General features: G+C 41.8%; 1 protein-coding gene across 2 annotated transcripts in view; it reads right to left on the bottom strand.

The window, feature by feature from the left end:
• The window catches only part of sdccag8 (SHH signaling and ciliogenesis regulator sdccag8), a 43,678-nt gene that overhangs the window by 18,123 nt on the left and 1,791 nt on the right, over nt 1-23,764 (bottom strand). Inside the window, exons 3-15 of one of the 2 annotated variants that reach the window (XR_008605945.1) lie at nt 23,678-23,763; nt 23,401-23,514; nt 22,850-22,975; nt 22,710-22,769; nt 22,283-22,347; nt 21,993-22,193; nt 21,773-21,911; nt 21,501-21,653; nt 21,092-21,226; nt 20,387-20,503; nt 19,940-20,082; nt 19,792-19,850; nt 3,178-3,305 (exon numbers count right to left, since the gene is read on the bottom strand). Coding sequence is in view for 1 of the 2 variants with exons in the window: in XM_055029672.1 (XP_054885647.1) it covers nt 3,178-3,305; nt 19,940-20,082; nt 20,387-20,503; nt 21,092-21,226; nt 21,501-21,653; nt 21,773-21,911; nt 21,993-22,193; nt 22,283-22,347; nt 22,710-22,769; nt 22,850-22,975; nt 23,401-23,514; nt 23,678-23,763 (1,467 nt within the window). In the remaining variant the exon portion in view is untranslated. The remainder of the gene's footprint in view (nt 1-3,177; nt 3,306-19,791; nt 19,851-19,939; nt 20,083-20,386; nt 20,504-21,091; nt 21,227-21,500; nt 21,654-21,772; nt 21,912-21,992; nt 22,194-22,282; nt 22,348-22,709; nt 22,770-22,849; nt 22,976-23,400; nt 23,515-23,677; nt 23,764) is intronic. The other variant, XM_055029672.1, reaches the window with a different exon arrangement.

The following is a 23,764-nucleotide window of genomic DNA, read 5'->3' on the forward strand; positions in this document are numbered from 1 at the left end:
AAAAGGCTATAGATTTGATACGTAATAAAGAAAAAACAAAACAAAAACAAAACTACAACGGCCTGATGGATTACCTTATGGCCAAAGAAAAGCACTGACACCTATTGTGAGGAATACTGCAGCAAAAGCAACATACATATGTCTCTTTTAATGGATATCCAAAAAATGCACTTGTCAACACTCTCATTAACATCAAAAGTGCTCAAACAACAGGAGTCGCCATGCAGAGGGAACCCGTTGTACATTGAAGACAGAGCAGAAATCTAAAGTGTGCGAGAAAAGGGTAAAGGGAGCGAGATTTGTGTTTGAACATGCTTTCTTCCTCCTTTTTCCTGCAGCCTTCCTGCCACGTCCTCATCCACACATGGGGGCCTCTTTCTGAACAATCCAACACCGGGCTTTCATCGCTCCTTTGAAACGGTCTACGTTTCTCTCTCGAACATATGTCTGCTCTTTAAAAAGAAGAGGAAAAAAAACAAAACAATGGCTGCCGTTTGGATTGTGGGAATGATCCACCTGCTTCGGCATTCTGTTACTGTCAAACAAAAAAGAAAAAAGAAAAAAAAAAACGCAGGTGACTTTGAAAAGTCACTCAGATAATGTTTGTTTTTTGCTTTGCGTGCAGTCTTGGTTTGAGCCAAAAAGCAGCACTGTTTCACATTACTAAAATCTGACCCTTTGCTTGAAGTGTTTTGTTAAAAGATTCCTACAAACGATAATCAAATTGAATGAAATTTGACGTTTTGTTTGTCCATTAGCTGTTCTAATCTGCATGCAGCCTCAGTCAATGTAGCGCTCCTGCAGAACTCTGACTCTACAGAACGGTAAGCTATAAAACTACAAAATCCCACGGACATGCACGCACACACACACTCAGCGAAGTTTTGGTCATGGGCTGCAGAAAGTTGTATGAAGAATGCTAATTAACTGAGCGGGCTTTGAATATATCTTGCCATGTGTAGGCCAAAAAGAACCCTGGGACACAGAAACACAGCAGAACTGGCACTGGAAACAAACAGAGGAAAAATGAGGGAGGGAGTGAAGGAGGGAGGGTTGGAGGGACAAATATCTGATATCATCTAGGGGTTGGTCTGTACACATTTACTCAAAAACAGAAACATGAAAAAAAAAAAAGGTGGGAGGGGAGCAGAGAAGAAGGGAGGGGGGCGGACGGATGGAAGGACAAACGGATGGACAAAGAGGCGGGATTTGGAGAGCAGGAAAGCTAATTATCCAGCTCGTCTGTTGGGCTGCATGGGGATAGGAAGTGATGCGAGTTACTAAAGGACATCCACCCCTCCATCCCCTCCCCATCCACAGCGTCCTGCTGTGCTCTGATGTCAGCTCTCTTTAGACAACATGTGTGCCGCCGACACGCGCCAGAAAGAAACGCTTTGTTTACCCCCCCAACCATCCATTCTTCCCTCTATACCCTCCATCTTTGTTCTGCGTACCAGCAGGCTCCCTAGTTGTTGAAGAGAACCACAGGTAAATAAAAAGATAAGATAGGCGAGGAAAGGGAGGGTGGTTGAAGGTGGGTGGTGGGTGTTTGAGGGTGGTGGGGGGATCCAGATGGCACAGCAGATGTGGTAACAGCAGCAGCTCTGCTGTGGAGACAGACAGGGAGCTCCGAGCCGGGTCTCTCTCTCTGCTCCGCTCCCATCACCTTCCCGTCTTCCCTTCGCTTGGCTACTCTTTATTCTCTTCTAAGAGACTCTATTCTCTTCTGTCTTTCTTTTTTTTTCTTGTCCTAATCTTTTTGAGGTCACTTCAACTCAGCTGGAATTTATTCCACTACATATTGTAGTGGAAGATTTAAGATCCTGTTCCAGCAAAGATCTGCCCTGCTGGGATCTCCTTCCGGAGGAGATGGAAGCCATGAATCTCCAGGGCGGCCGGCTCAAGGTTGCTCTGGTTCCTGTTTTAGTCCAGCTCTCACAGTAAGGCAAATGCTCTTATCTAATGTGAGTACATGTGTCACAACATTGTGGTTAAACGCTGCAACATCTTTAAGGTGCCAGGTCCTGGTGGACCAGGCAGTAAACTAATAATATTTCAGCAAAATATCATCATACAAGCAGTAAAACATGGTGGTGGTGGTATGATGGTCTGGGGTTGTTTTGCTGCATCAGGACCAGAAAAACCTTTCATCATTGACTTTGAACTCAGGTTTTACCACACATATCTTAAAGTAGAATATGTAATCATCAGTTTGTTACCTAAACTTTCTGCACACTTTGTCTTTAAAAGCAAAGCAATGATCCAAAACATGTCACCAAGTCCACCTCTGATTGGACCTTCAAAACATGAAAAAATGAAGACGTTTGATTAGCCTAGTCAAAGTTCTGGGTACCTTTTTTCCCCTTGAATAAATGATCGTCACAGTTTATTTGTTCAGGTTAACTTTGTGTAATATTCAAGTTTGTTTGAGGATCTGAAACATTCCAATGTCAAGAAAAAGCCATTGCGGTATAATGGTGTATAGTTAAATATTTACAAAATGATCAGTTCAGTCGAACAATATCAGCCCCTCAGATATCGATCAATATTATAATTTGACAGATTTGTTAAATATCCAATCAGTTTTTTGGTTATGTTATTCTGACTCTAATGCAAGGTTATGACAGAATATTTGCTCAAAATGCACATTTACAGAGAAACCTGTGGGTAAAAAGTCAAGATTTTACAAAGTGTGGTTTGTCACTGAAAACCTTGAAATGCAGCCATATGTGAAGATTCACGCCCACTTTCCACCTGCCTTATAATCTCCATAAAGGCATATGTGTATCTATATTCAGATGTTCGACATTTAGCATTTAATCATCATTATTATTTACTTCTATCCAGCCTACAGCAGCAGTGGAAATGTTGTAGCATCAAGTAGTTGAGCATCTGCCAATCTGTTGCTAACAGTAATATATTCACCGACTGAAAACTGTGCAAAACAAAGCTAAACAAAATGTGACAGGAGTGTTATACATGTGAAAGCTATTTGAAAACTAACACGAAGCAGTAAAGTGTAATATGAAAAAGGCATGGTGAGGATAAGGCAAATAAGACTGGAGATGATGCCAAGTTGAGAGAAAAAAGTTTAAGAACTAACACTCAAAGTTATTGGATAATAGTAAAGAAATGGAAAGAAAATGGAGCGTAAAACCTGAGCATTGAAGCACTGACCTCTCTGCAGCTGTTGAGCCTCTGATTTCTGCAGCATGACACCCAGCTCCTTCTCCCGTTCCCGCGCTGAAAGGGTGATGGACGCCATTTCCTCTGCGTGAGCCCGCTCCGCACTCTCTCTGTCCTGTCTGAGGAGAAACGCACAAAAACACCAACAGTTAATGTTCTCCTAGCATCAGCCACATGAAGGTGCATCAAATGCACTTTTTAACCTTGAAAAACCCACATCTCATCATTAAAACTTCAGACTAAAGACTAAAAGCATGATGGTGTCACAACTAAAAGGAAGAAATCAGTGAAATCGAACATGATTGGATTCACATCACAATCACATCGTGGCGATTAAACTGCGGAAAAAAACCAGAAAGGACATACATGTATTGATCCAAAACTATAAATGTGTGAAGTATCTGATGCTACTTGGTTCCACAACACTGACCAGATCTAATTATTAACAAAAAACCTAATAGTCAAAATAGTCATAATAGGTTAAAACATAATTAAGTCAATTTAACTTGAAATCTAAACTAAAAACATTTCCCATTTTATTCAACTGAAGTATATGTGTTTTAGAGGGACATAATTGGGAAGTGGAAGAAAGCGTTATATAAAACCAAAAGTGTATTTTTGCCTAAATTTGCAATGCGAGGCATAAAAAAACTTGTGACTGCAGCACAATGCTCTGGGATGCATCTCTTTAGATAAACAAGCTGCTCAAAGTTGGAATAGAGATGGATCTGGAGATACATGTCGAGCAATTGTGGAAGAAAACCTGCAAAAGACGTGAGGCTGGATCAGAGTTGTAATGGTTCAGCTCAAAAAGTACTGTATAAGAATGGCCCAGTCAAAGTTCAGAGGTAAATAAAATTGAGAATTTGAGGCAAAAACAAAATTGTTGCTCTAAATTTAATCAAAGTGAGATTAAATATTTTACAAGCAGTGTAAATATCATCGTCTCTAGGATTAAAAGCTGGTAGAGAAAAAAAGTCCAAACGATTCCAGAAACTGTATCAGCAGTAAACTAGCAGACTCTGTAAAGCTCAATATGAATTGTAAAATAAACAATATACTAATTAGGTGACTTGTAAAAAAAATTTTGAGGGGACTAGATGGCATTTTGGGGCAAAGTGTAAGGGATGCAAATGACTCTTCACAATTTTTTAGCATTTTCATTTCCAAAACCATTTAACCTCTTCATTCTGCTTCTCAACCGTGAACGACTGTGTGTTGGTTTATCAGATTAAATAAAATCAGGCTTAGATTGTTAGAAAGTCTTCACTGGTTGCAATCACAAAGTTTTTAAACAACATTAGTTGAAAGCTGTGCTAAACTCATGTTTCTGAAACAAGTTATAGGAAAGTGCAGAAAAGAGTGAGGAAGAGGATGATGGAGGAGGAGAGGGCAGATGACACAGGAGGGGCTGAACGCTGCCGCCAGCCTGGCGACCCATGGGAGACATAGCTGCTGTCTGCGACACATAAACCTCTGTTTTACTGCAGACTAGTTTGAATTATTGCAGCGGTTCAAAGCCAAGGCTGAAAACTTGATAAAAAAATCCTTCTATAATCCTATTATGGAAGGATTTCGTTTTCATGCATGCAACCGCAGCACAATCAACTCCTGACATATTCGACACAAGTCAGTTCAGAACCTACTGACTGAGCAGCAGACATTCTTGGTTTCATTCAAACCGTTTTAATCATCCGGACCGAGCAGGTAAGATCCAAACCAGGGTAGCATTCTGTTCCTGCTTGAATCAAACTTTATCGTTCAACTAAGTCCAATCGCATTTGACACAACAGAGAGACAGACAAAGAAAGAGAGAGAAGAAAAACTACAAAGATAGGAGGCAAAAAAAAAAAAAACACAACACATACACACACAAAAAACGAACAAATAAACAGAACTCTTCCTGAAGTCCAAAGGCGCTAATGAAGAGAGAATTCTCCAGTTTAAGTGAAAACTTTTCTCCCCTACAGCGCTTGGCCTGTATCTCTAAAGTGACCGCGTCTGTCTGTTCCTTCGTGTGTGTGTGTGTGTTCTCCTGCTGTCCTGCTGTCTGGGGTGTGAAAGCGGGTGGCGGGTGTGCAGGGGACACAAGGAGACTGTGTGTGTCTGTACGCGTATGAGTGTGAGCGTATGAACCCCCGCTGGGCTTGAACAGCAGCCTGAGCCACCAAAGCGCACACCAGGGCTCAGCGGGAGACGGCGGGCAGGCATTGCCAGCCATTTGGTCCTGCAAGAGGTTCCAGGGGGCCGTGTGCTCGTCTATGTGTGCGTGTACGACGAGCTAGCGTGTGTGTATGTGTGCGATCAGGAACAGGGGGGCGGAGGGGGAGCTCACACCAGACCTGTTTACCCACCAATTAGCATCAGACAGATCGCCAGAAAGTTCCAGCAGTCAGCTATAGAGTGGTGGTGATGAAGAGGAGGGTGACAAAAACTGAAGATAGGGAAGCAAAAAAGACAAGAGAGCTAAACATTTGGCATCTGGTTGCTCATGCTTCGCTCCATTACCTTGTGAGGCAAAGAGGACACACAGGATAAACAGATTAAAAGGTCTACTTCTTTAGGTTGGAGTACAGGGGAACAGCGGGGGGTTGTGGGGGGGCTGGATCGACTTTAACTTGACTTAAATTCAAACTGAAGTTAGTAAATCAAATTAATGTGGTTTAGGCAGCCCACGCCATTCTGCTCACCCAATTAAAAGTAAGCACAAAATGGCTACCACCAAATGAACGCATAAAAAACAGGCAGCAAAAGGAGAGGTGTCAGCGGGAAGCCAACCTGGAGCAGGTGTTTGGGGCGCCGGCGTGAGCAGAGGCTGGATACGGAGGGCTGGAGCTGCTCAGATCTCCTTGGGCGATAATCTGCCAGCCAGTTAATTGGTGAATGGTCTCTGGAACTTGTTTGGGCCTATGAGGCAATAGACTGAATGTTCAGTTAGCAGATAGCTGCGCCTGTTTGTATATGCATGGCCCGCTGCACTGCAGGACAGCTTGATAAGTATGGCGGGAGCTGCATGGGCCAGCGGCCTAAGGTAGGCTGGAATGGCTCTGGGGCTGCAGCCAGGTACAGTGGCTGCTGGGTAAGTGGGAGGTGGCAGAGGCGGCGGCTGGCCGGCTAGCTGGCTGGAGCCGTGAGGAAGAAAAAAAGGGAGCCCAGTCCACACAGCCTGCTTAAGTGGGCACTATTCAAGCTGTTGCCCATTAGATGTGGGGAGCCAGGGCCTGACCAAGCGCAGAGTTTGCTGCACCCCATGGTGAAGCCGGCATCTCACGCCAGAACCCACCAAATGCCGCGGTTCATTAAAGGACGAGCACAAATTAAACTCAGACGGTGGACTTGGAGGAATCAGAAGAAAGTTGCCGATGCCAGACACCCCGACCTCCAGCTACACTCACTCAGGTACAAGCACACAGAATTCAGGATTAAATGACAAGGAAAAAAAAATCGCCTGATTTTTCCATCAGCTTTCATAACATTGTGGATATTTAAGTGCAAAATATTCATGTTGTTGGACTGGATTGTCAGTGGGTTGCACCAATCATTAAAGAACATGTTGAATGTTGAATTCCAACTTCGGATTAAGAGGCAAAGTAAGTTACTATCTCAACTATCATAGATCTAAATCTATAACACTTCTGTCAAACCAGGACTGGAGCATCCGACTGTAAATACAGGCTCTTTAAACCACAGCTTGTGAGCTTTGATAACTTTATTCTGTGTGGGAATAGGAATAAAATAGCAATTGCAGTGCTTTACTTGGCAACTACAATCACCATCTAACAGTGTATTGTGACAAAATATTGGCAAAATCCACAACTAGACGTTTGAATCAAGATGTATTTTTGGTGAGTGTTTGGTCTCATGAGAACCAAAAAGCAGCACAGAAGTTAGGTGCAAGGTGAGGTAAATGTTTTATTACCAAAAAAGTTCTTTATTTGAAGCAGGATTGTACGAGACTAATAACTCACTGGAAAAGTGCCTAAAGTGTTTTGCAGCTGCAATGTGTAACTTATAAAAATACTGCTCTGTGATTGGGTTGCTCTGTTGTTGAACCGAAGGAAGGTCTTTCAGTCTTGCAGAGACTTTTGATTTTCCTCAATGGACTGGTTGCATTTGTGGAGCCACGTTTTTTTTTTTTTTAGTTGCATAATTGAGAAACTTGGTTGCATTCTAGAGTCTTAATCAAGAATAAAGTCTGGAGAGTGAAACATCCATCGTCTATCCTGCTTGTCCATGCAGAGTGGAGGAGCAGCTGGCGCAGCCTACCCCCTTGGTTCCATATAAATCAGATAAACCAGGAAGTTACATTAAGAATGTGTTAAGTTGCAACACTAAACAATAATTTCTTCAGTATGCGATTGCAAATCAACAGAAACGGTTAATCAAATGAATGCATATTCATTGTGGCTTCTCTTGCTCCACACTAACAGGTGAGAAATAAAAATGACGATAAACAGGCTGTAAACTGAGCTTACAACTCAAACACAAGTTTTGTTCACAGCAACAAAAAACAACTGTCTCGGATCCTGATGATTATGGTGAGTTCAGTCAGAAGAATCTGAGAAATCTAAACGTACCCAGGCAATAATTCAGGAAGCAGCTAAGGCTAGTGGTACCTCTGGAGGAGCTGCATACATCCACAGTTCAGGTAGGAGAATCAGTGGTGAAACTTCTATTGGTTGTGCTCTGAGATGGAGAAACTCCAAAGAAGTCCTACTTGCAATTTGTAGATTTTTTTGTTTAACATGCAGTAAAGTTGCTCTGATTGCGCAAAACTCAAAAATTATTGTTAGCTAAGCTTGAGATATTTTAAAAAATAAAATGGGCCAAAATTTGCTGTCTAAATGTGGAAAACTGCTGGAGACATTTAGTAAAATGCTTGAAACTGATGAATTAAAAAATTACCAGTGGGCTGAAGATAAATGAATACAAACATTTAAAATTTCAATTGGTAAAATTATAAACTGAGAACCATGTATCCTTTTTCTTCAAAATTACAATTATGCATTATTTTGTGCTGGTCTACCACATAAAACAAATCAAAGTTTGTGCTTGAGACGTGACAAAATGTAAAGATACACAGGCTGGACCCATTCCAAAGCATTATAGGATCCAGTTTCGTAACTTTGATACTCTTCAAAATAAAACGAGACAGCTAATACTCCTGTGGTGAAGTGTTTCGTGTAGTATAAAACCACATCTGTTTGATCTTAAACCACAATGATGATTCATTCTTGCCGAGCGCCACTGCAGCTATCTGTGGTGGACTGCGTCAGTCAGACCTGCATCCATATTCAACAGTTTGTGGTGCAAAACTACAAAGATGCTTTCTGCTTGCAGTATGCGAGTGTGCCTGTTCGCTTTGGTAACTGAGACATGATTAGCCAGAGGCCTTGTGAAGGCCTGTCTTCTGGTTCTGCCAACAATAATAAGAGCACGGCAGAGGAAATACAGCGACATATTGAGCGTTCGCTGTGAAGCAGCACACAATAAACATCTGAATTATTTTGTGTAAAAGAAAACCCATGTGTCATTTTTGATTTTTTTTTTCCTTTCTTGGTTGCAAACACCTCGGTGCGTTTTAGCACATTTTCATTAGACCTCTGGGTGATGTAAATCAATCACTCTGTGCTTTTTTTTTTTTTTTTCCCCTCTTCATGTCGCTGTTCCACCAAATTAAACAGACAAATCAAATACAGGCGGAGCTGGATGGAGCCTGAGAGCCTGTCTGCAGCGTGCCCAGTTCTTAATTCTACCTATCTGTCCATCTATCCATCCAGAGCGTCTCCATGTATGCCTGATCTAGTTTTTCTGCTGTTTCCATCGCTCCCTCCTCATTCTCCTCCCACCCTTTTTTTCCTGTAACTAAACTGGCTGTGTCTCTCTCCATCTGCTGGTTCTTCCTTCAGCGGCCCTGCACCTGTTCACACCTCCTCTCCTGTTGGCCACCTCTTCCCCTCCCCTCGTCTCCCTCCCTCTTTGCTCGGTGCAATGCTGCCAGGCCCGCTCCTGGCTCGGTTAGCCTCTCTGTCATTCAATCCATCTGTCAGCAAGTCAACTTTGTTTACAGCGGGCGGCCCGAGCTTCGTTTCTTCTTCAAGGAACGCTAAAGGCCCATCTCCCCCCCCTGCTGTCATGAAGGTTAGTGGTAAGCCAATTTTGCCCCCCCCACCAAAAAAAAAAAAAAAGGCAGAAAATTGCAACTGTTAATTATTATCTCCACCCTGAAACTTTGGACAATGCTGCAAATCTGATCGTCTTAAAATGCAGTTCGGCGCTTATTAACGGCTGTGGGCATTTACACGGGGGAAGCAGCAAACAGAGACAAACATTCTCACAGAGAGGAGCCCAGCTCTAGATTGAAGTAATTAGTTGCTGATTGGCCTCTGTCATCATCTCATCTAGTCACAAAACAGAGAAGTTTAAAAATCTTAATTGGCACAGGCGACTGATGGTCTTAACACAAGAGAAGCAGCCTGGCAGCGCAGGCATCTGTGATTATTTTAAAAATAAACACGCAGCATACGTACAATATGCTCCCACACCGACCCAATCCAGAACGCCGGACTCAACGTCAATGTCAAATCTGTGCCCTGCGGAGAGGGTTGTGGTTAACATATGTGGAAATGTTGAAGGTCAGATTTATGCAAAAAGTACTCATTAATTAGGTTATATTGTAGCAATTTGGACACTCAAAGAAAAAAAACAAAAACTAGATTTTTGCATTCACGTGACAAGCCCTTGCAGAAAGCCTTTATTGTAACCTCAGATTGACCTGATATAACGTTTACCACATTATTTGTTGTTTATGACTGGAGCAGTTATAAAACTGTGAATGTAAGTCAAAATATTTTTTACAGTTTTGTTTTTCTTTCTCTACCAGTGACAGAGACAAAATCCATCTTATTATTACAACTTTTATTAATTTTAGTTCAGAACTCAAAAGAGAGAAACCAACAAATGTCCCGTGATTCTCTGCAGAGACCTGAGGCCAGATCGAGCAGGTTTTGTGCCAGCATGTCTCATCCACTGACCCGAGAAACGGACAGTTCAAAACCACAGGTCCAGGAACCCAGTCCGGTTCATTGAGAGGTGACTTAAAGTTTGGGCCAATAGTAAAGCCTTTGCTTGAGGATTTCTGGTATTGGAACCTGCTAGACCTCAAAGGTCTTCCTCTTTTGAAACATTTTCTTAAACTTCATTCAGAGATTTGGAGCTACAAATTATGTCTAAAACGTTGCAGAACATTTCAGAGGAAGAGATGCATTGATAAGACTTGAACGGATAAAGACATTTAATCAGCTAATAATACTCACTATTCGTTCTCTGTCCCCTAGGTTTACCAGGTTTCTTGTTTGTTGATTTTTTTTTTGTTATTATCATTAAAACAAATCTGTGTTCTGAGTAACAGATTTAGTCACAACATAATTATTTCATTTCAATTGAAGTGTCAATGTTGTCATTCTAAAAGGCGTATTTTGTAGAATGGATAAACGTCACCTCATTTCTACTGATTATGAAAATAATTTACTACCCTTCAAACTCATGGATAAAAGAAAAGAATTTGATTTAATAATTAAGAACAAAAAACATAATTAAGAAAAACAAACAAATACTCTGCAGTACTGAGCGCGTTTCAGCTGTGTTGAAATTTACTTCACACCTGAGACATCAGTAATAATGTCTGAAACACACCTCACCTTCCCAAACTGTCATGATAATGGGGCCAACCAGCAGGAAGGCACAGGCACCATTTCAGTCTGCTAACTTACCCCGCATTTTTTCCTTTCAAGCCTTCTGCCAATTTCTCCTAGGCCAATTATTTTAATTAGTTTTGTTGCTCAAGTGTCAGAAAGTAACTTTTCTTTTTAAATGCAATACAAACAGCGTGTCCTTAAAAGGTTGCAACATGCATTCAGTGTCGTTGAAACAGGCGAGATCTCGTATGGACAAAAACAAAGTATTTGTTGGTCCAAAGTAGGTAAATATTGTACGTTAAGTTGACGTTCATATGTGCAGTGGCAAAGTTGTTAACAGTGTTGACTTGCAGCAAAAAGGTCCTGGGTTCAAATCCCAATCTGCGCTATTTCAGTATAAAGTTTGCATGTTCTTTTATTGTGCTTTCTGGGTACTTGGGTTTCCTCCTGCAGTACAGAACCATAAAGCTGTAAATTGGTATTAGATTTATGAGTCTGGATGGTTGTTTTTCCTGGTGTTAACCAGGTCTCATGCTTGGTTAACACCTAGCATGAGACCTGCTTGGTGGTGATCTGTGAGTAATAGTATAGTAATCAAATGTTTTATCATCATCATGAAGTCCTAATGTGGTCTGATTCAAATTCTTCCAGGTCTGCATGATGACTGAACCTTCTTTAAAAGAGTCTTGAGATTATCCTTGTTGCAAGTTGACGCTTTCAAAATAAATTATTTGAAACGAACACAACTGAATCAAGCTGAAATTAACTGTATAAGAAACACAGTCTCAAAATTAAATAAACAATTTATATTTCCTATATTCACTTATTTTTGAGGTTCAAAGCACTCGTAAATCCTTAATATTCTGCAAACCTGACTGCTTAGACTGACTACATTTCTTTGAAAAATTACTGTATTTGGTATTTTTATCAAAAATTCAATAAATGTTTTCTTTTTTAGAAATGATTTAGACTTTGTGTTTTACTATTACAAAGGTTATATGAAGGCAATAGATAATCTTTTAAAAACCCTCTGTTCTTTCCTAGTTTTTCAGTTTCCGTTTAACTTTTCCATATTGTCTTTCCTTTCCCTACCGAATGGATTACCTCCTCCAGTTCCTGCCTTTCTGTTGACTTTTCTGTGTCTTGAGTTTTGCTCCTTCCTCTGAGCATCTCCTGGTACAACCAGATGATGGAGACACCACAATCCAAAGCATGAGACCTGGTTACTGCTGTGGCCGTAAAGGGAAACGGAGAGAAGGCTGAAGACCGAAGGCAATGGTTTAAACAAAATACAAGCAAAGAGATGCTATATGAAAGATAAAAAGCCATAAAAAGCTAAAAAAAAAAAAGAGAGAGATGAATGAGGTAAGAGAGTGACAGTGATAAAAGAAAGCAATGAGGGGAAAGGAGGAGCAGAGAGAGGTTCTGTCATGTTGGATGAAAGCTGTGCCTACTGGGCAGTGGGCACTGTGTAAAGCCACTGATGCTGCCACCCACACAGCAGGGGTGTGTGAAGGCCCGAAGTTGACCAGATGACACACACACATACAGACAGCAATTATTTAAAATCCATGAATATGCCATATAATGGAAACAGTGGAATCCTTTCAAACTCCTGCATAGCTCCGAATAAACTGAAAAATATATATATTAAAAACAATCAACCTTGGCGGAAACTAGGTGTAGCATAAAGAGGGATCTAAAAGAAAGAGGCAAGCAGAGAATCAGGTGAAGACAGCAGTAGATACATGACAGAGGGCTGGTGCTCTCTTTCTCTTTCAGCAGTAGTGTGTGTATGTAGGCCAGTGTCCCAAGGCACACTTGGCTGGGGTGGCAACAGTTGTAGCCGACAGATTTGCCTCCACGTTGCCTGAGGTCTCACAGTCAGCGATCTGTCTATTGTTTCGTTACCCGGCCCCACCGGACGGCCAGATGACAACAACTCATTCTGAGAGTCTTCGCACTTAAAGAGAAGCGCAACTACTGAATCTGAAACGAGTGAACTTGAAAGGTTTGGACACAAATTCAGTAAGTGTGTGTATTAAGCGAGAAAGGCAACAATGTACAACACAAAGCTTGCAAGAGCGGGGAGAAAAGTGAAAGGGCTGTAGCAGTACAGGAAAAAGACAAAGAAATGTCTCATGATTCCAAAGGGAAACTTTATGGAAGGTGTGTTCAGGTCCTGACCAATAACACCCGCGCACCTGCTGCCTATTGGTCGACATCTATGTTAGTGGCGATATACCAAGCACCCCTAAACCCAATTTTATGCATTGTTTATTCTCTCTGACCAGATGCATCATCACAGCCCAAGGCTGGGTAAAATATTGAAGTTTTGGAGGCAAGTTTCCATCAAAAGTTTTAAGGACCAACATCCAAGATACAACAAATGCAGCATGATACAAGCTTAAAGTTTAGCGCTTCCAGAATGATGGTAAAATCAGAAGTAGGAACCGTTTAAACCGCAAGACTGATTTTTTTATTATTCCTGGACCATTTATTCTTTTTACATGTATATTTATGTGATATTTATAAAGACTTTGAAGAACATAAGTTTTTATATTGGCCTTAAACTGGTTTCCACAAATAAATGACAAAGGTTTTAGTCGCGCGATAAGCCAAGTCCACAAACAAGTCAGACAGTCACCAACCACGACAGAATCAAAGCAATAAAAAATATTATTTAAAAACATAAGTAGGTCTCAACAGATTGAGTGAGACAGACAGAAGCGGAGAGATGGAGGGAGGTGAGGAGCAGGATGGCAGAGAGGGCACTCTGACAGCGAGGAGGGAAGAACGCAGCAAGGTCTCGTCACCGGGCCAACGGGCCCACCACTGTCAACATCATGCCACTCTGCGGTGCACACACACATACGCGCACACGGCTGGCCCACAGCCCTCCCAGCTGCCCTATCCGTAACTGTCTGATTAGTTGTGCTAAGCAGCCCCTCCCCTGCCAACCATGGTGCCATCTGCTACCCAACAACATGGCCGCCGACCAGAGAAGCACACACGGCCATAAACACACACACAGAGATACACAACGAGCCCTGTACCTGGCACTGCCCCGCTGCCATTTCTCTCTCTCTCACACACACACACACATTAAACTTCACAGACACAGGTGTAGCCCAGAGGTATCAACACATAACATTCCCCCAAAGAGATGCACACAAACTCATCAAACTGCTCGCAAACACACACGTCAACACGCAACCGTGCTCTGAGAATGTGCACGCAAACACACCCACACACACAGAGTTGCTGCAGAAGGCAGTGCATGTCTGCACGTGGTGACAGAGGTTAGACACTGTTAATGCCAGGTAGCAAGAGCAATGGCGTGTTCAAATGTGTGAGCATTCGCTGGCAGGCCTCGGAGGTTCATTATGGCCCCCGCTCCTCCTGAGTGGCTGCAGTCCGCATGGCGCCCCGGCCCTTTTATTCCGGGCCGTGATTGGACAAGTGCCTCCCGCGGAGTTGGTTTGCAGCAGTTTTGTCGCGCCCAGATTTCGCTCGCTGCTCAAAGCGAGCCTCTGGCGGGACGAGGCATCTGCTGCCTCACCTTCCTCATTTACACTTCTCCGCCCTCGCACACACACTCAGCTCGATTCACCGCCTTTCCAGGCCTCGCTGTCACGAGTCGGAACTGAGGAGGGGGAGAGAAATGAGAACAAAGTCAAGGTGCAGAGTGAGGAGCAGCGTGGCATGTTTAATCGAGTTCTGCAAAGTTTTGTACATGAGGGTCGCAGCAGATGGTCACGAGATCTGTCTCTAAGACTGTCTCTGAGTGTCCATCTTAGTCTCAGGGAGAAGAACAGAAATACAAAAATTACTTCCATCTCAAATTGTCATTTTGTTTGTCTTTTCAATTCTTTCTTTAGTAAACTACATAATTATCAATATCATCATCGTCATATCAACTTCAATGGTTAATCACAAATCAAACAGCTAACCAAGTTGTTTTACTCTTTGATAAAACGTTGTGACATCAAAGTGGGAAAGGGTATAATCAATGACATTTTATTACAACAGGAGAAGGACATCTTAATAAAACCTTGAATGTAATTTCTGCTTTCAGAACTTCATAATTTTTATTTTTTATGCAAAACATAAAAATAAAATGGCTGTTTTAGTATGTTGTTTGAAGGGCACAAGTCTAGTTCAACCTGAATCTGAAGTAGCAAAAATACACTTTTTATATCTTTAGACATGAGCGATTAATAAGTTTGTAACATTAAAAACAAAAGTATAAATGGGTAAAACGTTAAAGGCAAGGTGCAGAGTGAGGAGCTCAAATAGGGAAAATGTGATATAAACATTTATTAATGTTAAAACCACTTCATTTTATAAGACGTTTGTTCTTTCGAAGGAAAGACCTTATAGCCGTTTCAGTCAAAAGGTCTCGTTTTCACATGGCAGAAGTTGTAAATAAAAATCTTCCTCATCTGTCCTGTCTGGTAAAATACATTTAAAAACCAAAAAGAACCCTCCAGTGTAAAGTGCAGATTGGTTACGTGAAAAAAAGAGAGGAATTTCTGCTGCTTCCATTCACTACTTCTATGTTTCAGGAATGAGAAGCCTGGCACACACATGCACATCAGTAAAACAATGCCGGTCGGCACTGAAGTAGGAATTACATCACGTATCTGAATGTTGCCAGAATTTATCCTTTGCAATGACAGTTGTTGTGGCAGATGTTTATTTGTCACCGTTACAGACAGACTGTGCATCCAAAACCACAGGTAGAGTGCAGACTTTTTAGGTTGCCAAGCTGCTAAAAAACATTGCTCCTGATCTATTCCTCCTCAAATGACCAATCATGTCGATTTCTTCATTTCCATCATCACCATATGAACTTACACTCAAGCTAAAGATTTTAATATGTTCTAGCTATCCATAATCCGAAATATGCATATTTCCCAATGTCAGACAAGTTTCATTAATCTAGATCCATGTACTTTACTAGCATTAGACTTTCATTGGCAAGTTTGTTTTGCAGCTCTATATCAGTGAATGAAATTTTATGAATTGTTGTTTTTACTGGAGCCCTGACCCTTATGTTTGGTTAGAGTAACCATCCTAGTAATGTTTTTGACCAGCTCTGTTCTCTGCTGTCACTCTCATGAACATGAATGCCTGATTTCATGGGGATAACAGAACTAGTGGAAGATTTGGTGCCTCCCAGATACTGAACTTATCCTGAACCAAAGTAGGGCGCCAGCCATGAATCGCTAACGCATGCAAATGCACAACCACCACTCGTTTCTATCTGGCATGTGCGGGGACAGAACTTATGCTGGTCACTTTTTCAGGACAGCCTTTGGGATGTGCGAACACAAAAAAGGGAAGGTACGAGGCCGGATGGAAGCAAGAAAAGGAGGAAAGAAAGTAAAGAAAGACTGGAGCAAACAAACAAACCAAACTTTGTAAAGCCCTCTGCTGGGCTGGGGCCGGGACTGGAGCGAGTGTGTGCGCACACACGAGGCACTGTGAACAGAGTGCTGGGGATTAGGACAGATCCTGGGCTGTCCAACTCACAGCTGGCTGATGATCCAATCCTGGAGCACAGCGCAGCGCACCAGCCGCCGTGGGACCCCCGTGTGCATGCCTGCATCTGCGTGTGTGTGAGAGCCTATATTAATGCCTGCGTGTGCAGGCATGTGGGTTCAGCTGATGTGCATATCAGCGTCTGTGGAAATGCTCTTGAACAAATACACGCGGAAGTGTGAGTTTGCACAGTGAGGAAGGGAGGGCTAATAAAATTTAAATGGCTGCCTATGCTTCTGTCCACTATTTGGAGGCCAGCTATGCTCACTCTGCTCATGAATGGGGAGCAGAATGAAAGAGGAGAGAGAAGAAGTTGCAAAAAGATAATCAAAATCCTGCTTTTGAACACGGAGGCTGATGAAATAAATAGCTTCCAGCTTAGCTGCAGTGGATCTCGCACTCCTGCTACAATCTGCACAGCAATGCATACAAGCCCACTAAGGCTACAAAGGCTCACAAAGGCTTTGTAGATGGCAAGAACAGAGGGCATGAGTATGAATAAAGTGAATGTGTTCCCCAAAAACCTTTATAAAAACAGAAAAAGAGGAGGAAGAAATACAGCATTGCTATGGCAGTAGATCGTGTTTGGCTGTGTGTTTAAGGTCGACGTCCTGCAGGAAAGTGAACATTTTCCTTAGTCTCAAGTCTTTTGTCGTTTCGAACAGGCTTTCTTCCAGGATTTCCCTTTATTTAGCTTAATTAATTTTCCCATTAGCTCTGACCAGCTTTGCTGAACCTGCTGTAGAAAAACCTCCCCAGATCATGATGCTGCCACCACCATGTTTCACTGAGTCCAGGAAAGAGTCATCACAACATGTGCAATGCACGTTTTTCTCCAGTCGCAGGATTTTCCATTTAGGCTAAATGTTCATTTCAGGCCCCAACTAACCAGATTATTTTCTTTTTCTTCTACACGTTTCTAATGGTATTTTTTCTTGTGAAGTCCATTAATAATAGTTATCCTATCAACAAATTCTCCGACCTGAGATGTGGATCTCATCCCCTGAGCCCTTCTCACGGGTTTATACGTTTGACCTACTTTTTGTAGGCCAATCATATTTAATGATTTAAATGAAATACATTAAATCTAAATGTTGTGATGTGATCAAATGAAACAGTTTAAGAGATGACTTTCTTACCTGGGCCCAACATTCACTCATTAAAGAATCAGTTTCAGTTGAACCCTTTCAGGTCAAAGAAGGACCAAAAACAAAAATTAACTTCCAAATCTACTGGCAGCTTTCAAAGTACATTTTCCCTCAAGCAGTAGGACATAAAATAAAGTCTTCATTTTTTCAGAAACATGATGTTGCACTGTTAAATTGCATGATCCCCTTCCTCACCAAACCCAAACCCTGTTAAGAGCTTATGGACTTCTCTAAAACAGGAGAGTTTTTTTAAAAGAACGCAGTTGTAACGTAATCCCCCTCTTCATTTGTTGCCATGTAATTGTGCACACAGACAAAAAATGTAACTGTTATGTAACAAAATGAATCCACAAAAATACAACTTGCCTAGTTATTGTGCATTGTACGTTTATACAGCGTGTTTAATATGCAATGAAAATGTCCGTCTGTCTTGTTCTGTCAATTTATCTAATTAACTCACAAAAATACTCAACTACAAAAAATAAATAAATAAACTGGCCAGTCACAGCATAGTTTAAGTGGCTTATCTGCACAAAATGCAAGAAAAGGTAAAACAGCAACAAAATGGAGTCATGTTTCTGAAAAGGTTGACTTGTCCAAGTCCAGGTTTGTTGGATTTTGATTTCTGTTATTTATATGTTTTAAATGTTTAAATGATTTGTTTAAAACACAAGAATAATAAATTATTAAAAGAGAAATACTTCAAGTTAAAATTAGAAGTGGCTTTTGCCTATATTGACCAAAATTGAATTTTAATGGCTACATGCAAGGCCAAGTCAACAGCTGTCAAACACCTAGTGTGTGTCTGAGGACAGATAAAACTATAAACTCTCTCATGCACATACTGACACACGCAGCGTAAAACGCTTCAGTATAGTGGCTCCTCCAATGCAGGTCAAAGTCATTGTGTTTGCCACATTAATATGCACATCATTTTCCACAGCTGGTGGAAAAATCACACACCCACACTCTCACACACTGTTTATTTCAGATTTTAAACACACAAGAGCCCACCATGGAGCCAATGTGTAAGTGCTGGCATGCTGACAGACCAACACACTTTAGCACAGATTAGAACAAGAAGCTGAAGCGGACATTGACACACACGCACCGACACACAAGCGCACACAGATCACGCAAACTAGCACCCCGCAGCCCCCAGCACCACGGGACACTTCTGCCACATCTGTGCCCATCTCACACACGTCGGCTGTGGGCAATGGGGGCGAGACAGAGACCTGAGTGGCTGGCGTGGTCTGGCAGAGCTTGGCAGGGAACGGTGAGGGGGAAACAGAAGCCGGCAGAGGATAGGAGAAACACAGAGAAAGAAAAGGAAAGGAAAGGATAGGAAAGAAAAGAATAGGAAAGGAAATGAAAAGGAAGGAAAGAAAAGGAAAGGAAATGAAAAGGAAGGGAAGGAAAGGAAAGAAAAGGAAAGGAAAGCAAAGGAAAGGAAAGGAAAGGAAAGGAAAGGAAAGGAAAGGAAAGGAAAGGAAAGAAAAGGAAAGGAAAGGAAAGGAAAGGAAAGGAAAGGAAAGGAAAGGAAAGGAAAGGAAAGGAAAGCAAAGGAAAGCAAAGGGAAAAAAAGAAAATTGAGCGGGAAACGTGTGTAATAGCTCAAGTGAAATATTGATTTCTTTTATTTTAACCAGAGGAGAGGTTTAAGTTATTAACAAGCCTGAGGAAGTTTCTCTAACCCTAATAACCATTAATCTGGAAGAGGAAAAATACAAATAATCATTCAGATAAATAAATGAAATAAACATCTAAAACAATATCTGTGGAATTAGGAGGTAAGAAAAAAAATATAGAAAATATGAAAAATATGAGGGAAATAGACAGAGAGGGCCGGTAGCGCCCGCAGCGAGGACGGGTGCAGAGCTCAGGCGGGTGGCACGGAGGCCAGGCTGTCCAGTGACCATCAGCCGCGCTGTTGTGCTTGTGTGTGTTGAGGCGTGTGTGTGTGCACGCCAGGGATAGGAGAAAGGCTTAGGCGACATTTTGGCTCTGCTGGAGCTGCTGCTGGGCTGGGCACTGGCCTGGTGGCACGAAGCGGTGCGTGTGTCTGAGCGTGTTTATTGCATTATGTTGTGGCATGCTTAACAGGATTAGAGGTGACCTAGTGAGGTCCAGTTGGTACCGGGACTGCCACACAGCGGCGCGCATGCACATTTGTGTGTGTGTGTGGCTTGTATAATAGGATTAACCGTTACCTGGTGCGGTACAGTTGGTGTGCTGTTTCTGAACTGGACTGGGCTGAGCTGGGCAGGAGCTGGGCAGAGGGGAGTGTTGTGTGCCCATGAGTGTGTGTGTGCGTGTTCGTGTGAGTGTGGTGGCATGTATAATAGGATTAGGTACTACCTGGTGAGGTGCAGTTGGCGCTGGGCATTTGCCAGCTGTTCTTCCAGGCTCAGAGCTTTGGACTGCCATTGGCTCCCAACCCTTTGGGCCGCCTCCAAACGCTGCCGACAGCAAACCAGCTCTGAGCTCAGACTTTCCACTTCCTGTCCCACAGAGAGGGAAGAAGAGGAGTTAGCGGAGGTGAGGAAATCTTTCACAACACCCATCTTCTGCCGTCACACATCAAACACAATAAACCAAGATTAAAATCTCATGAAGACTTGGTAAGTCAAGAAAACAAATAATGGCGTTACATATTTCATAAAAAACAAATAAATCAAGCAGTAGATGAGTTTTACCAAAACTCTTTCACTTCTAACTCCCAAAATAACACAGGAAGAAAACTGTTTTCTGCTGTTAAAACAACAGATATAAAGCAATAAATTCAGAGGCTGGATGAAAACTTACCTGTGCAGCTTTTTCCTGCTGCCTGCTCGTCTTGGCCTTCAGCTCTCTGAGCTCTCGCTCAGCCTCCTCTTTCTTCAGGCTGGCATTGCTAAGCTGATACCGCAGATCCACACATACCTGGAGAAGACAGAAAAACAATCAGATTTGATTTATAATTAACTGCTTTCAAACTACCTTGCAATATCTCTGCTTTTAATATGCTTTGACTAGGTCACCAGACCTTGACATCTACTATACAGCTTTCGTCACTGCAGCTCTGACCTATGCAGGAGTACATTGAAATACTTTTACCTCTCATCTCATCGAGATGCTTCAATAATTACAACTAAAATTTTACTTAAATACATTAAAACTTAAAATGATTTCATTCTTCACCACTGTATTTAAGAGCAAAACTGATACTGAGACAGATGTTCTGCTGCCATCTACTGGAAACACAAAAACATTACAAGTAAACGTTGCTGGTTTCATCTGAGAGTTGAGCATTGAGACCGCCTTCCCTTTATGATTATGCAGTATAACCATCTCTAGATCCAGGGAAAATGACCAGAACCAAATGTGGGTTTCAGTCTTTCTGCTGTGTGGTGCTAAAGTTAAAGAAGTCTGATGGCGTTCGATGTTTCAACTCAACTCAAACCCAGCACTGCTTTCTGTAAAAATGTGAAGAGTGAATGAAGTTTTTCCCAAACTTCATTTGGAAAAAACCTTGGCATTGTCTTGTTCCTGATTATTCAGCTTGCTGAGCGTATCCTCCAGCTGATTGGTCAGTGAACTCCTGTCTCTGCGAGCTCGGTCCAGCTGCCCCTCCAGCTCGGCTACCTGCTGAGACAGGCTGGACGCCTGCAATACAGTAACAGTAATCTTAAATAATGTTTAATACAGAATTTGTATTAAGTTTAATATGTTTAATATGACGACAATAAATTCATATGAAGACAATAAATTCAACAGAACTGATTGAGATTTGTTGCAGGGTGAATTTATATTCAGCACTTTGAGTCAATACTTTGCTGAATCACCTTTTGGAATATATTTGCATTTTCATTAACTATATTATGACCCATCACACCGAATCACAACAAAATACACTGACGGATTTGGCTTCAAGATGTACCATTTGTGCTAGCTCTTCTTTTTGTTTGCGTGCCTCAGCCCGGCCCTCCTCTCGGGCTTCCGCCATCTTGGCCCTCACTGCATGCGCTTCTCTGTCCAGCTGTTCCCTCTGTCGCGCCAGCTCCCTGGATAACTGCTCACACTGCATCTCCACCTAGTCGAGTGCAAACAGAGAGCTTGTCGGGAGTGGTGGAGATAGAATATATTTGCAGATAACTCAGGGAAAGTATATTAAAGATTATCCAGAAAGAATCCATGTGAAAAGCTACTGACCCTAGTTTTTTGTAGATTGGCTTCTTCGGCTATTTCCACAGCCTGTTTGACCTGCAGGCAGGCTGACCACTCTCTCTGCTGGGCCTCTTGTTGACTCGCCCGCACCGCACGCAGAGCTGCCAGCAATTCGTCCCGTTCCCTGACGCACACAAACGAAACAACATGAGCACCAAGAGTTTTTTCTCGTAGTGTCAACCTGGTTGAGCTAACTTTGCTTTACTTTGTGAGCCTGTCAATAGCCTGAACATGCAGATTTGCATGAGTCCCAGCCACCACTGCTTCATGCTGCGCACACTGCAGACACAACCCAGCTACGCGGGCAGCTCCATCGGCCTTCAACGCTTCTGCAACCTGCTGCTCTTTGTGTCTCAGACGAACCTTCACTTCTTCACACTCCTTCTGACTCACTGAGAGATCCTTTCTGTTAACAGAAGCAAAACGTATACAAAGGTCAAAGGAAATGATGAGGGAAAATATGCTACATTCTTCTTTATGATGCATCAAACTGACCTGAGAGAGATGAGCTGAGCCTCCAAGCTTTCAGTCTGGGCCTGGTGGATCACTTTTAATTGCTCCTTTATCAGTGTGTGATGGGACAGAAACTGAGTTATGAGATGATGTTTGTAACTTCCAGTGAAAACATGCAGCAATTTCAATGCAAAATTAGCAAAAAAAAATACAAAAACTAATTCACTCTTTGCAAAACTTTGCAAAGAGTGAGTTAGACAATAAAACTTGGTTCATAAACATAAAAATAGAAGCAATGGCTTTGGAGGCAAAACCCTTTTTGAAAGTATCTCTATGGTTCATGTGGATCGCTTTATGTTGTTGAAGAGGCTTTTCTTTAAGATGCATAAAAGGCTAAAACATCTTTTGATGGACTTGTGAAGTCTAAAAGCAACTGAACAACAGAAGAGAACACAATATGTGTCCTTACCAGGTCATTTTTCCAGGTGTTATGATCTGTTTTTGAGGTTATCAAGTTGTTGTTTTGCACCTAAAGAAGCCAACAGGAAACATAATGAAGCATCTAATATTTTTTTCATTACTTTTGAACAATCAGGATGATTATATTACCATAGAATTATGGATTGGATAATCTTTCAGAGACTGATCCACAATCCTGGGTTTGAGCTCAGATTGCAGCTTCTCATTTTCAACCACCACCACTCTGATCCGCTGCTTCAGTCCGTGCAGCTCCTCCTAAGACACAGTGAGTGCACAGTAAACTGTTGAAAACTTTGACAAATTAAAATTTTTATTAAAAACTTTACATTTATATTATATATAAGAATTATATATATGTCTAACCCCTTCAAACAAATGCCATATTTATTGCTGGAGTATAACTATTTTATTAAATGCAATATGACATAATTATTTTTTTGTGCCAAGGCACAAGATACACGCGTACATAAGATATTACTGGCAAGTGTGAGTAGTTGTTCCCCTTAGTGAATTTGTAGAGAAAAAAAAGAAAGAAATATATATATATATTTATTGATACAATTATTCCTCCACTGAAAAACTGTACCGAAATAAAAGGTTGGATTACAAGGGTGAGATTATTGTATTGTCTTAAAAGGTAAGCTTACATTAAGGATTTTGCACATTTTTTTAGCACAAACCTTGCAGAACTTTACTTCAGCTTCCAGGTGCTGAATGTACTCAGACTGGTCGTAATTCATTGGAACCAAGTCCCGAAAGGCTGGTAAACTGGATCTGCCATCCAGGCACACTTTCTAAGGAGAAGAAAGACAAAACTGAGTCATAAAATGAAGCACCAGCAGAGTACTGAAATTACAGACAAGCCTGCATAATTTTCATTATAAATGAGGCATTTTATTCTAATAAACACTTCATATTAGGGACTAAAATTCTGTAACGATTTAATGACATGTCTACCTTAGATGGAGATTGCTTCCCTGAAGGGGATAAAGAAGTGGGGATTTCTCTGCCTTGCTTCAACAGGAGGCTCTTCAGCTGGTTAAC

The sequence above is a fragment of the Poeciliopsis prolifica genome, unplaced genomic scaffold, assembly GCF_027474105.1.
Source record: "Poeciliopsis prolifica strain line A6 unplaced genomic scaffold, Auburn_PproV2 SCAFFOLD005, whole genome shotgun sequence".
Lineage (NCBI taxonomy): Eukaryota > Metazoa > Chordata > Actinopteri > Cyprinodontiformes > Poeciliidae > Poeciliopsis > Poeciliopsis prolifica.